At 40.7% G+C, this 14168-nt stretch overlaps 1 protein-coding gene across 1 annotated transcript in view; it reads left to right on the top strand.

Moving 5' to 3' along the window:
- The first annotated feature begins 4091 nt into the window (after positions 1 to 4091).
- rasal2 (RAS protein activator like 2) overlaps positions 4092 to 14168 on the top strand; it is an 86419-nt gene continuing 76342 nt past the window's right edge. The window contains exon 1 of the mRNA XM_088085997.1: positions 4092 to 4632. Within this exon, the coding sequence (XP_087942123.1) occupies positions 4512 to 4632 (121 nt within the window). The 5' untranslated portion in view covers positions 4092 to 4511. The remainder of the gene's footprint in view (positions 4633 to 14168) is intronic.

The following is a 14168-nucleotide window of genomic DNA, read 5'->3' as shown; positions in this document are numbered from 1 at the left end:
GACTCTGTTACTCGGTAAAAACTCCAAAAAATACTGCTGCCACTCAGTAAAAACGCCAAACAATAAAGTCAAATGTCGATTTAAAATCAAACGGAGGCAAAATTACCGTCCCCGCCGTCAGTCCGGATGGTGTCCGCGGAGCTTGAAGCGCGGTTGGATGTGTTTTATGTAGCGGTAAGCTAGCTAAAGTTAGCCGTGTGTTAGCTAACATGACGGAAAAGTTCAAGTCGGAGCTTTGAAGTGCGCTAAAGCAGCGAGGAGAGGACATCCGGGGACAGGTGTGGATATCTGGAGTTTTCATGTCCAAACATTGGACATTGTGGACATTTCACACGGGCTCCGGTGGACTGGGTGACATTTTTGCTGGTTTGGACTGAAGCCGCCGGATGAAAACATTGTCGGTACGTTGTTTCGTGTTGATCATTTGTCGGTAAAGGCTGTTACAGATGCTGTGTTACATGTTACAGATGCTGTGTTACATGTTATAGATGCTGTGCTACATGTTACAGATGCTGTGCTACATGTTACAGATGCTGTGTTACATGTTACAGATGCTGTGCTACATGTTACAGATGCTGTGTTACATGTTATAGATGCTGTGCTACGTTACAGATGCTGTGCTACATGTTACAGATGCTGTGCTACATGTTACAGATGCTGTGCTACATGTTACAGATGCTGTGCTACATGTTACAGATGCTGTGCTACATGTTACAGATGCTGTGCTACATGTTACAGATGCTGTGCTACATGTTACAGATGCTGTGCTACATGTTACAGATGCTGTGCTACATGTTACAGATGCTGTGTTACATGTTACAGATGCTGTGCTACATGTTACAGATGCTGTGCTACATGTTACAGATGTTATCTGCTGTGTCAGGCCGCCGTGTCTGCGTGGTTATTGTGTTAACCCTTTAGGGACTGCTCGGTACATATAATGCGCTTTTCATTCTTCATTTTTTGATAGTTTTGGCTGTGTTAATGCATTTTGGTTACATTTTGGGAAGACTGTGTAGGTTTGTATAATCTCAGCTCCAAACAGTAAGTCTAAAATACACTATGTAAACAAAATGGTTAAATTCATGATCGCACAGCCATTAAAGCATAAAAACATTTCATTGTATTATTTCTGGGTGTCAATCTGGGCTTTTGCCTTTAAATTTGTCTGTTATACTATTTTCCACCTGATGAAGTCTTTTTATCCATATTTTGCACATGGACAAAATACATAGTTTCCACAAGGTGTACTGTCACAATAAATGTTGCTGCAAATCATTGACATATTCCAGGCTGTGATAAAAAAACAACAACAAAAAGCCACTTTGCATGTGGAATATTTAAAAATAATTACCAATTCAGCAGTGTTGCTTTACACGGCTGTTGGCAGTGCAGGGCGGCGAGGATATGTTTTGCAGTAGAGGGGGAAATTATTGAATCCTTACTGTACATGCTCAAAAGGTGAAAGAAAAAAATCTATTTCCACAGCCTGTTGACCATTATTTTGATATCAAACATTCTTCGCAATACGAACAAAATACTGGGAAAAAAAAATAAAAGAAATCACAGTCTAATGTGTGAAGGCAGGACTCGTCGATGCTGATGAAGCATGTGTCCTATGAACTGAAAAATTGTTGAACAACTGACAGTTTCTTGGAAGTTGATGACAAATTTTGTGATATTTTTCTAAAAGAAAATTGACTGAAAAAAAGCACAGGCCTCATGTTGGAATTACAAGACTTTAAATCAAACTTCTGACGGAGCTCCATTCTTCATGTAAACTCCTTGAGCGCACTGCCGTCTAAACACATGGCCGCCAGTTGGTTAGATACTCGTGTACTGAAGTTATAATTAAATTTTATTAACAGTAAAAGCTCAGGGTGTCAGTCGCTGTTCTGGGGTAGTTGTTGCACCTCACCGTCTCAATAAGTGAACCCTCGGAGCCGGGGAGGCTGAGCGGGAGGTTTTCCAGAAGACAGTGACAATCTTCATGTCTCTATTATTTATTTATTTTATTTCTTTTGCGCGACAGTTTATTTGTTTATTTATATGTCTCTCAGGTCAGGAGCGTATCGGCATCGATTCCCAGTACGAGCAGTAGGGGAAAGTCCAGTTTGTGATTGACGTGGTGTGCACCATGGCCCATGCCCTCCACAACATACAGAGGGACCTGTGTCCCAAAAACTAAGCTTCAGCTTCAATGGTAGTTGAAAGACCCTTCTCTACTTCTGCAGGATCTTTAGGGATTAGCTGAAGGGCCATAGGGGAGGCAGTCGCCAAAAATGGCACAGGTTGCCCTCTTGGGGAGAGTCTCTAGGCTTTTACTAGCTTTTGTTTCATTTGATCTGCATTAAAATGCAGATATGTTTTTGGGACTAGCTGAAATACCATCAGAGCGATAGCTGATTGGGTCAGAGATTGACTGAACGGTAAACAGTGGCTCAACTGTTGAGACCGTCACCCTACTGAGAGCCCGAGCACCGGTGCGAGGACTCTATTGTAACTGGTCTTCTTTTTATTCTTCTTATTATTATTTCGCCAAATGAATCGCTTTTTTGAGGGCTTTATCATACTCAAAAACTCATGAAACTTGGCATACTTATGGGGACTGGTGAAATTTTTTGCATTTTATAGGTCTGGTGTATAGGTGTCAAAAATTGAGCTCAGTAGCGCCCCCTAAATGCCAGCCCCGCCAAACCATTTCATATGGAGGTATGAAAATTTGGAGTTACAAAGAACATCCTAAGAGGAACAAAAAATCCTCTAGAGCCATACTCGAAACCCAACAGGAAGTGTGCCATTTTAATTTGAATTGTCATATTTTTTGTAATTTTAGCCTCTGTTGTCATTTAACACGTCCTACAAGTTTCATCTGATCGACTTTTAATCTGGACACCAGTATTTCTTTTAAGTTGATGACGTTAAATTGCGAGCCGTTTTTGAAATATTAAAATATCATGCCGTGTGCTGTACTCAACTTCTTATCTGTGATGCAGAAGTCATTTGCCATAATGTTATTTTGATCATACCAGTCTGTTTGCCTGTATATGAACAACATTATTTCATATATTTATCAATGCATTTGAATGCTTTCATCATTCCCTCCTCACAGGAAAAGCCGATTTCCTGCCGTTACCTGCAGAGAACAGCAGGTGGAGTCAGAGTCAAAATAAAGGACAGGCAGAGACAGAAAAGAGACTGTCAAATCCTAAATCTTCATCTGATCAGTGATTACAAACAGCAGTCCAGCAGACAAACTCACAGTTTGGGAAACAATGAATCAAACTCCCCGTTTAAGCTTATATCAGCAGAGAAAACTATAAAAAATAAAATAAATATATACTTATTCTGTTCTACTGGGGTGACATCATAAGTCACATTTTGGACTCTTTATGAAAAAAATGAGCTAAGTCAAATCTCTGAATTAATATAGTCAAGATCACGAAAACACGAATCAAAGAAATTTAACAGTCTTTGTCACAGTTTTGATACAATTATGATAATTATAATTATGATACATAGTCAATATTGTGACAATCAAAGATAAAAAGGTGATGTTTTAATTCTGTTACAATCAATGTCATCACTATGCAGTAATAAAAAATATTCAAATAATTTTTTTTTTCAGTTTGTGAAATGATTTATCTCGTGCACAGGATTTAAAAAAGCTTTTAAATAATTGTCTTTAAAAATCACTCAAATGTTAAAGAAAAACAAAGCAGGTTGGGAAGGCATATCCCCTGCAGATGTATAAATCCTTGAAATGGCCCTGGATTTTTATAACTTTATTTTATACAGCTCCTTTAAAAACAGAGTTTACAAAGTGCTTTGACAAGTGCTTTGTTATTTACACTGTTTATCTACACTGTTATTTCTGACACTGCTGTAAAGCACTTTGGGTACCTTTTTGGTAGTTGTAAAGGGCTACATGGCCGGGGTAGAATAGAATAATACATTAAAAACGATGGGATAAAATACAAACTCAAATACCTGAATAAAACAGACAAATTAAAATAGTTTTGCTGCTCGTGCATGAGAGTTTGACGCGCGCTCTCGCTTCTCCCCTCACACAGGAGCGCGCCGGGCCGCGGGCTCGTGCCCGGGTCGGTGGGGTGGACTCCGGGAGCAGCAGCGGCAGCAGAGTGAGGGGCAGCCGGCCGCGCACACACCGACAGCCCGCTCACTTCCAGCGGCTCTAACAGGACCTAACAGCGGCTTCAGGGTGGACGTTTCTCGGCGAGGAGCCAGAGGAGCTCCCCGCTGCTCCCGGACGCCGGTTTTCTGGAAGTTGAACCCCCGCTAAGCTAACCTGGGAGAGCGGAACAATGAGGGGGAGCCAGCCGGGCAGCCGGACCGCCGCCGGCTGCTGCCGCCGCAGCTAACGGCTAACTAGGAGCGAACAAACTCCGCCGACTTTTATCGCGACCTCTATTCACTTTAAACACACGTTTACCGGATTAACGGACACTTTGATTCGGTTTTAACCGAAGAGAACAAGTTTTTCTGTGGATATGGAGACGGACTCCTTGTCGGGCGACGTGGAGTCTCTGCACGGCGGACTCCTGGATCCCCTGGTGGACCGGATCCTGGTGGACACCGTGTCCCAGCAGCAGGGTTGGCTCCGAGTTTACGGTAAGAAAACACACACACACACACACACACACACACACACATACATATACACAAGCAGTGGAGGGGGGGCAGTTTTGACTGAGTTTTACGGAGCGGGAGGAGGGGGGGGGGGCATGATCAGAGCCGGCAGGTTGCGTGGAGGTTACCGGCTGCAGAGCCAGGTAACAGCCGCGGGCCGGGGCCGAGGCCAGGGTCATGGCGGCCGCCGGCCGAGAGGAAACCGGAGCTGCTTCTGGTGCTCACTCACACTCACACTGCAGCCTGCAGCTTTCAGAGGTCAGAGGTCAGCTACAGAACAGCAGGGTGTCCTGGTTCACCCCCCAAAACACCCTGTTTGGACCATAAAAAGTCAGGACACATCCCTTAAACTAAGGGATTCCTGTAAGTGTTCTGACATGGGTCAACAATCAGAAAAGACTCTCCTTAGACTTTATTAATTAGACTATAAACCAAAAGAATTAAAGACGCTAGTCTGATCTAATGGAATCTGTGTCTCTTATCTTAACACTAACACTGAGAAATACCATTGCACCACAGAATATATTAACAAAATGCATCATCTTATCAAAAAAGAAAAAAAAATGACTTCATGCAATAAACATATGAAAATAAATAAACAAAAGTAAATTGATGGAAATAAAAATGGATCTAAATAAGAATCTCTATGAAATGACAATAAAAAACAAATTGTCAATAAATGTAACTAACTGAATAAAAAAATAAACAAACAAAATCTGGATATTTAATCTAAGTGAACTTTATTCACATCACAAAGTATTTAGGAACTGAGTTTGGTGAGCTCATCGTGCAACTCAACAACCGACTCAACCGACCCTTTTTCACGCCTTTAAGGTGCCATCTGTAGTTTTGAAGTTTGTAAATTATTGCAGATGCTCGAGATGCTGATTTTTAACCCCTGCATTGACATCAGACTTCTTGCACTGCATCCAGGCGATTTTCATTAGTGTTAAAACCTCAGAAACTGAAGGAAATGGTTTAATTCCTTTCAAAAACACAAGAAAAACATAATGAACAACTTAGCAAGAAATGTCCCTTAAAACTTAAAAGAAAAAAACAAAAAACAAAAATATCTGAAAAGGATATGATCAAGGAAATGATCTGAAAGTTAGTTATCAAAAGCAGAAAACTAAATGTTTAGATTTCTTAATTATTTTTAAAAGTCTGTTACATAAAATATAATTTTTAGCTCTTTCTTGAGTTAAATTTTTTTGTATTTGTTTTTATTTATTTTTTTGGTCTTGTGTTCGTAACTTTTTACTAAGGGTTGACAGATTATCAGCCTGGCTGATTATTGGGGCCAATATTTGGCGTTTTGCTGATTATCTGTATCGACATTTTACTCTCCAATAAAAATAAATTAATTAAAAAGTGATAAAAAGTGCTAGCATGGGGGGAACTTTTACTTTGTGAAACCATATGGAGATATTTTTATTTAAAATTTTTTTAATTTACATTTCACTTGACTTTATAGAAAAGTCACTGTGTATAGTGTTGAATATTGGAGTTTGTTATATTCCAAATTCTAAATATTGAGAGAAATATTTGTATTTTTATTGTAAATGCATATCGGTTCCAAATATCGGTTATTGGTCTCATTAAGTCCTCGTAATCTGGAATCGGCCCTGAAAAACTGATATCGGTCAACCCCTACTTTTTACTAGTATCTTGATAATTTTAACAATTTTAACTGCTGAAAAACTGCGCTGATGTTGCTTTGATTTAAAATATGCAATAACTTACACATCAGTATTAATGTCATTTCTTTATAGATTTGCGTCATGTGCTGCCGATCAGTTAAAGCCTTAAGAAATGTTGATGTGGAGTTTTAGACATGAGAGCGGTGCTGGAGGAAAGGTCATTGGTCAGGACAACAGTGGCGTGCGTCCTGTGGGAGTGTAAATATTCACAGTAAAGTGGGGATACAGTCAGGTTTTTGCTTATTGTGAGGAATCGAGCTGGAAAAAGTGAGTGATGTGTCTCGCCGGCTGACCGTCAGGTCTCAGACTGGCTGAGGTGACTCAGAGCCGTGAGCTCAGCAGTGACTGCTGTCCGTGCTCCTCTCTGGGACTTCCGGTCCTGCATTTCCTTAAAATCAAAGTTTCTGAGACTCGTGAGAGACTTGTGCTGAGTGACAGTGACTCGCCGTGTTTCCCCCGTTTGGTTCGGAGCTGCGGGAAGTGAATGAACTCCCGTTGACTTGTCGGTGTTGTTGCTCAAAGTCTGAGAACACGGTTAGTCACAGCTGGTGACGTGAAGTCGTCCACACCCAAACTCACAGCTGACCAGATCACCTACGAACACACTCGACCCACAGCAGGCACCAGTCCCCAGCTCTGCTGGGATATTAACCCTTTAGAGACTATTGTGCATTTTAGGTGCTTTTCATTCTTCATTTTTTGATCATTTAAATTTTGTCTGTGTTCATGCATATGGGATAAGGTTTGTGTGTTTTAGTGTAATAGATGAATTTGCAGCTCAGCTCCTACGATAAGTCTAAAATGCTCTGTGGTAACTAAATAGTTACATTCAGAGTGTTAAGGAAGTTTTAATAGTTCTCAGTTCTATTAGTTAGTGTTTGTTCCCACGTGCCTTGAACGCAGCACGGTGTGTGTGTGTGTGTGTGTGTGTGTGTGTGTGTGTGTGTGTGTGTCGGCAGGATGTTTGCTCTGCCCCCCCCCCCGCAGAGCTGGCAGAGTGTGATGTCAGTAGCCGGTTTGTGGTGGTGATCTCACCCTGCAGGACTCCGGCTTGCTGCCCTCCACAGCGTGCATACCTCACACACGTCCAACAGGGCCTTCAGGGGCCCCGCCCGCTCAGAACAGGGATCATCGGGTCTTTGCACCGCCGCCGGTTCGGTCGCATCCATGTGTTTCGCCCTTTCCGTGCGTGATGTCGGATAGAGTGGGATTATTGCCAGTTCGACAAAAAAAGGACTTTAAAACACATGCAGACACGGTAGCCTCTTAAACCGGATCAAACCAAACCAGGATCCTTATAAAACCCAAAAGGTTCTTGGCGTTCCTGGTGGAGCCTGTCACTGATGGTTCTCAGTGGATCCTTCTGAAAGAGGTCCAGGTGGAACCTCAATAAAGGGCTCTGCTAGTTCTGAAGTGTGTGTGTGTGTGCATGTGCATGCATGCGTGTGCGTGTGTGTCTATGTCTCTGTGCGTTTATGTGTGTGTCTGTCACAGTGTGTGTGTGTGTGTGTGTGTGTGTGTGTGTGTGTGTGTCTGTCTGTCTGTCTGTCTGTCTGTCTGTCTGTCTCTGTGTATTTGTGTGTATTTGTGTCTGTCTCTGTGTTTGTGTGTATGTGTGTGTTTGTGTCTCTGTGTGCATGTGTGTGTGTTATTCTGTGTGTGTCTGTGTCACTGTCTGTGCTTATGTGTATGTGTCTCTGTATGTGTGTGTCTGCATGTGTGTGTCTTTGTTTGTGTGTCTCACTGTGTGTGTGTCTCACTGTGTGTGTTTCTGTGTTTATGTGTGTGTGTGTGTGTCTCTCTGTTTATGTGTGTTTGTGTCTCTGTTTGTGCATGTGTGTCTGTGTGTGTGTGTGTGTGTGTGTTTATCTGTGTGTGTATGTGTGTGTGTGTGTGTTTGCGTGTGCATGTGCTTGCTCAGTGACAACTCTGATGGTGTGTTATCCAGGGAAAGGCTGCGGTGTGTGTGTGTGTGTGTGTGTGTGTAAGCCTATTAAAGCTGACTGCAGCGAAACACGCCATTGATCCTTTTTCTGCTGGCCGCCCCCCGCTGACTGCGAGCGTTAAGTCACAGGAACATATGTCGCTGTCTCCTTTAATCCCGAGCCGTGGCGTGTCCTGTCGCTTTAAATATGAAGCAGGAAGTCCGACAGGTGTGCTCTCAGTCACAGATGAAAATTCACCCAGTCTGCTTTAACCTTGAGATTATTAACGTTATCATAGAATATTTACCAGCGGTTACAGGGTTTACTATGAATTAGTGTACCAATGTGGCATGGAGGGCCCGGGGCCACAAGCACATGAGCTTATTTTCAGCCTTTCTCTAACTGTGAATGTTGGCAGGCTGTTGGCAGCTATAGGAGAAGTAGGCCGACTCAAAAGTTTTTAATTCCTGAGTAAAATGATTAACAGCACAGAAGTTTGACAGAAGCTGAAGTCAGAGTCCTGCAGTCAGGAGAGGTTGGACTATTATCAGCACAATGTGCTTCAATTTACCTGAAGTTTGTTTCAGATGGAGCTTTTCATTTTGATATAATGCTGGAAAGTTTAATTTATAATAATAATTAGTAGTTTACTTCTGCTGTAAACCATCTTCTGCTGGGAGGACATTTTAGTACCTGGACCTCTGTGAGTTTTAGTAGAATAGGTCCTCCAGCTGGTGATGCTGCTCTACAGTATATTTGTCATTTTCAATGTCTGACAGAGAATAAATATTTAAACCTAAATTAATCTTATGATATCTTCATATCTCACTGAGGAGTCAAAGGAACCTTTAAGCTCGACAGAAATAGGGATTTGATGTATATCATGATATATATCCAGTGTTTCCTCTAGGATTTTTTTCAGCAGTGGGGGCAGGTTCTCCGGGGAGCCGTGGCGGCGTAAACAAATGACGCTTGACTGCAGATTTTAGTTTTATGCCCAGCATAATGCCCCTTTTTATTGAATGGTTGGCATGAAAATCGCTTTTTAAAGGCTGAATGTAAAAATACATCATGGCGTGTATATCGCTTAATGCTATCAATTAGTTTACTCACGTTAGCCACACTGAGTTGAGTTGGCACCGGGCCCAATTAACTTAAGCTACGTAGCCTTAGCTGGCCATCAATATTTTGCGAATGTTTATTTAACTAATAAAATCTATTATAAGTTTTCTTAAGCTAATAAGTCTACCTTTTCTCCGGTAAGTTGCACGCTATTTTCAAGCCGACACTCCTCTGACTCTCCGACCTGATGCCTGGATGCGAGCAGCTCATTAACGTTGGCACCAGTTAGTTCTGTTGGGGGGGGCGGTGCTATCTACCCCAAAGAGTAGATACGGAGCAAGATAGTTATCTGCCTCAGCACTCGCGACACCCAACGCAGTGCAGGACTGTGCTGTGATGCGGCGGTGGTGTATTTGCAATTTAAAAAAAAAAAAACAACCAAAAAAAAACGACATTTGAAGGAGCGGCGGATAGGATTTAGGAGTGGCGGGCCGCCACTCCTAAATGAGTGTAGAGGAAACACTGATATCGATATCAACTGATATAAAAAAAAAAGATGGTGATAAGACATTTTTCCATAAGCCCAGCCCTAGTTAAGATATATATTGTGTATAAACATCGTGATATTATTTTAGCCCTAGCCCTCTGCAGGATCTCTGTGTAAGAAGGTCAACTGTTGCTCATGGTGAAGATGTAATTATAATTTTCAGCATTGTTAATCTTCCGATCAAAAATGCTGATTTGATTGATCGTTTCGTCTATGAATCCCAGCTTTGCAGAGTCCAAAGTGACGTCTTCAGATATCTTGTTTTGTCTGAAAAAAAAAAGTCCGAATCCAAAGCGTTCATTGTATCGAGATGCAACAACGAAAGGCAGAAAATCCGGTTATTAAATATTGTTTGAAAAATGACCCAAACAATCAATCTGCAATAATCTGTTGATCTGAAGAGGCTGCCTGTGGAGGGTCAGAGGTCAGGACAGGGAGGTGTCCCTCCATCTGTTCTGCAGCAGGACGCCTCACATGTTGGAGCTGACAGAGGATGTTGGATGTGAGAAGTGACGCTGCCCGCTGAGACCCCCGCCATCATATTGGACAGGGGATTGTGGGAGTTTGTCATCTTCGGGCCAATTCACACCTGAGAGCTCTGCTAGATGTGACGCGTCGGCAGGAGGATTGGACTGCGGCCAGACTGACGCTCACTGCACGTTTCCTCCTCACTCCGTCCGCTGCCGTTTTCGGTCCTCATCCTCCAACATCCGAATTGTGAGCCGTAACAAAACATCAGAATAAATATGAGCTGTAACAAAACATTAGAATAAATATGAGCTGTAGCAAAACATCAGAATAAATATGAGCTGTAGCAAAACATCAGAATAAATATGAGCTGTAACAAAACATCAGAATAAATATGAGCTGTAACAAAACATCAGAATAAATATGAGCTGTAACAAAACATCAGAATAAATATGAGCTGTAGCAAAACATCAGAATAAATATGAGCTGTAGCAAAACATCAGAATAAATATGACATATAACAAAGCCGTGATTTTAAAATGCATTAAATCATCTTAAAATTGGGCTCACAAGGCTGTAACCTCAACATTTACACCTCTGTTTGGTCTACATGGAAACAAAAAAAGAAAAAATAGTTCAGCTGAGATAAAATAAAATAAGAACATTTAGAATTATTATTTTTATTGTTATTTATCTTGAAGGAAATGTTGTGCAGCGGTTGCAAAACAAAGTCAGAGGAGCACAGATACATGCGTGCAATATACAAAGACTAAAATAACAGCGCAGAAAAGCATCAAATCAAACAGCTTGAGTCCAAAAATCAAAACTTGTCATTCATCTGTCTGATGCAGTGTTTCCTATCCTGACCATTCACAATGTAGCGACAAAAGGTTATGCTTATTTTATTCATTATTATATAATTATTATCTTTTTATTTTTAATTATATTGAAAAGGTATATTATTAAATTATTATGTATATTTTATATTATTTTATTAAATATTTATTTTATTTTGCTTATTTTTGTAGGCTTACAGACTCATCTCTGCTTTGTATCTTATTAGTTTTCTCATCTTGATTTCCAAGCTGTTAGTCGAACTTGATAACCTGATTTGAAAAGATTGAATTATTTATGTGCTTCTGATTGAAATGATTATTTGAAGTTGGTACACTTTTCATTTCATTGCATATTTGTGGTGTGATTTTGGGTCCCGTACGTCGGCCTGGCGCAGGTGAGCGTGTTCGGGTCTGCAGGACAATGGAGGCTGATCAGAGGAGGAAATGGAAAGTTGCTCACAGGCCTGGCTGTTATCAGCATGATGTGGGGGGGCTGCTGGGGGGCGTAGAGACAGGATTTCCCCTCTGAAACAAAACAAGAGTCGAGCTTCACCGGACAAAAATAAGCTGTGGTCTATTTCAGGACTCACAGTGGAAAAACACGGGAGGAGGTTTCCTTCTCATCCATCAGCTCTTTCAAAGTTCAACACTGAAGCTGCCGCTTCATTTAGCTTTATTCATTTGGAGAGTGGGAGAAAAAAAAGTGTGGGGATCAACTCCTCTCTCCCGTGTTTGAAACACAATGAACATGATGTTCATCAAAAACTCTGATTTAACTTCTTCACTTATTAAGTTCAGTATAATTTAAATGTGTTTGCTGTGTGTGAAAGAGCAGAAAAAAATTACCTGTGAAATATGAAACTATAAAATTCGACTGTACGTAAACTCAACAGTGAACTGCTAATGGTTCTTATGGCCCGTGGGCCAAATCTGGTCCCTGATAGGGTGCTGGGTGTACCTTTGTACTTTTAGTATACATAAGATGCCAGAGTGCATAAAACATCAAAATCATGACAATAGCATCAAAATAGAGCTTGTTTATCAAAGAAGTGCGAAATGTCCTAAATCCTAGAAATTTCCTAAAATACTAGAAATGTCCTAGAATGTGAGAAATGTCTTAAATCCTAGAAATGTCCTAAAATCTGAGAAATGTCCTAAAATACCATAAATGTCCAAACATCTGAGAAATGTCCTAAAATACCATAAATGTCATAAAATCTGAGATATGTCCTAAAATACCATAAATGTCATAAAATCTGAGATATGTCCTAAAATACCATAAATGTCATAAAATCTGAGATATGTCCTAAAATACCATAAATGTCCCAAAATCTGAGAAATGTCCTAAAACACAAGAAATGTCTTAAAATCCTTCAAAGTCTGTAAAATCCGAGAAATTTCTGAAAGTCCAATAAACGTACTAAAATCTGAGAAAAGTACCAAATTTCGAGAAACTTCCCAAAATCCCAGAAACATCTTCCTGTTTACGTTGTTGTTTATCAGTGGTGTCAGATATCAGCAGGCAGTAATCAGATTACCTGAGAGTGAGCTGTAACTACAGGAGCAGAGGTGGATCAGTGTGATGGCGACTGGCTGCTGATTAAAGCGCCTCAGATGTGAGCGTAAAGTGGATTAGACGAACTGTGACTGTCGTCTAACCACCAAACACTGCTGCGGCTGTTTGAGGGAGAAATCACATCAAATTCTAAGAAATGTCCGAAAATCCCAGAATTGAGCTAAAAACCCAGAAACACTGTAGATCCTAGAAACTTCCTAAACTCTAAGAAATGTCCTAAAATCCGAGAAACATCCTTCTAGAAATGGCCTAAAAACCTAGAAACTTCCTAAAATCCTAGTAACATATGGAAATAACATCCTAAAAACTTTGAAATGTCCTAAAATTCTATAAATGTCCTTAAATCCAAGAATTTTACTCAAATCCTAGAAATGTCCTAAATTCCTACAAATGTCGTAAAATTTTATTAATGACCTTAAATCCTGGAACCATCCTCAAATCTAAAAAATGTCCTCAAATCCTAGAAATCTAAAATCTGAGAAACATCCTAAAATCTGAGAAACATCCTAAAATCTGAGAAACATCCTAATTTTCTAAAATCCTAGAAGCCTGTTTGGGGCCCCAAACATGCTGAATTTTTATTTGTATTTTATTATCCTCGTGAGCTGATGTTATTAATTTATTTATTTATTTATTTATTTAGTGAGCTGATGTTATTTATTTATTTATTTATTTCGTGAGCTGATTTTATTTATTTATTTATTTATTTCGTGAGCTGATGTTATTTATTTATTTATTTATTTCGTGAGCTGATGTTATTTATTTATTTATTTATTTATTTATTTATTTATTTATTTATTTATTTATTTATTTCAGGAGCTGATGTTATTTATTTATTTATTTATTTATTTCGTGAGCTGATTTTATTTATTTATTTATTTATTTATTTCGTGAGCTGATGTTATTTATTTATTTATTTATTTCGTGGAGCCGATGTTTTGGCCGCTCCTCATTGCTCTTCACTGACCTTGGCTGAGTCTGAACTTCCTGTCTGGTTTTTGTGGAGGAGTCGTCTGTGACGGCAGCGAGGGCCCGCTCGCCCTCCAGCAGGGACTTATGGGAGATTTACCCATGATTCCTGAGGGCCGTGTCCCTGCCTCTGCTGATTTACGGGCCTCTTTTATGGCCGCCAGTTATTTTTAGCTTGAGGCTGCTGCCGCCGGGTCTCCTGCTTTCCGGCAGGATGGAGAGGAGGAGCGGGCGGCGGCGTCTAATGCAGCAGCAGTTTTAGTTTGTGTCCTCCGAGTTTCCAGCTGATTAACTTCCTCGTCCTGTTTGTCCGCTCGCAGCGACGTTCAGCCGCAGGAATGTTTGGGCTCGACGCCAGGAAATGTTTCAGATTCCAGGTCGCAGTCAGATTCAGGCGGGGTCAGAGTCCCGCTCCGCTTCAGGTGCACCCACACG

This window comes from Plectropomus leopardus, chromosome 12 (assembly GCF_026936395.1).
Source record: "Plectropomus leopardus strain MGB_pleo_1.0 chromosome 12, ASM2693639v1, whole genome shotgun sequence".
Classification (NCBI taxonomy): Eukaryota; Metazoa; Chordata; class Actinopteri; order Perciformes; family Serranidae; genus Plectropomus; species Plectropomus leopardus.
The sequence above is the reverse complement of the archived record's forward strand: the minus strand, read 5'-3'. Positions and strand labels throughout refer to the sequence as shown.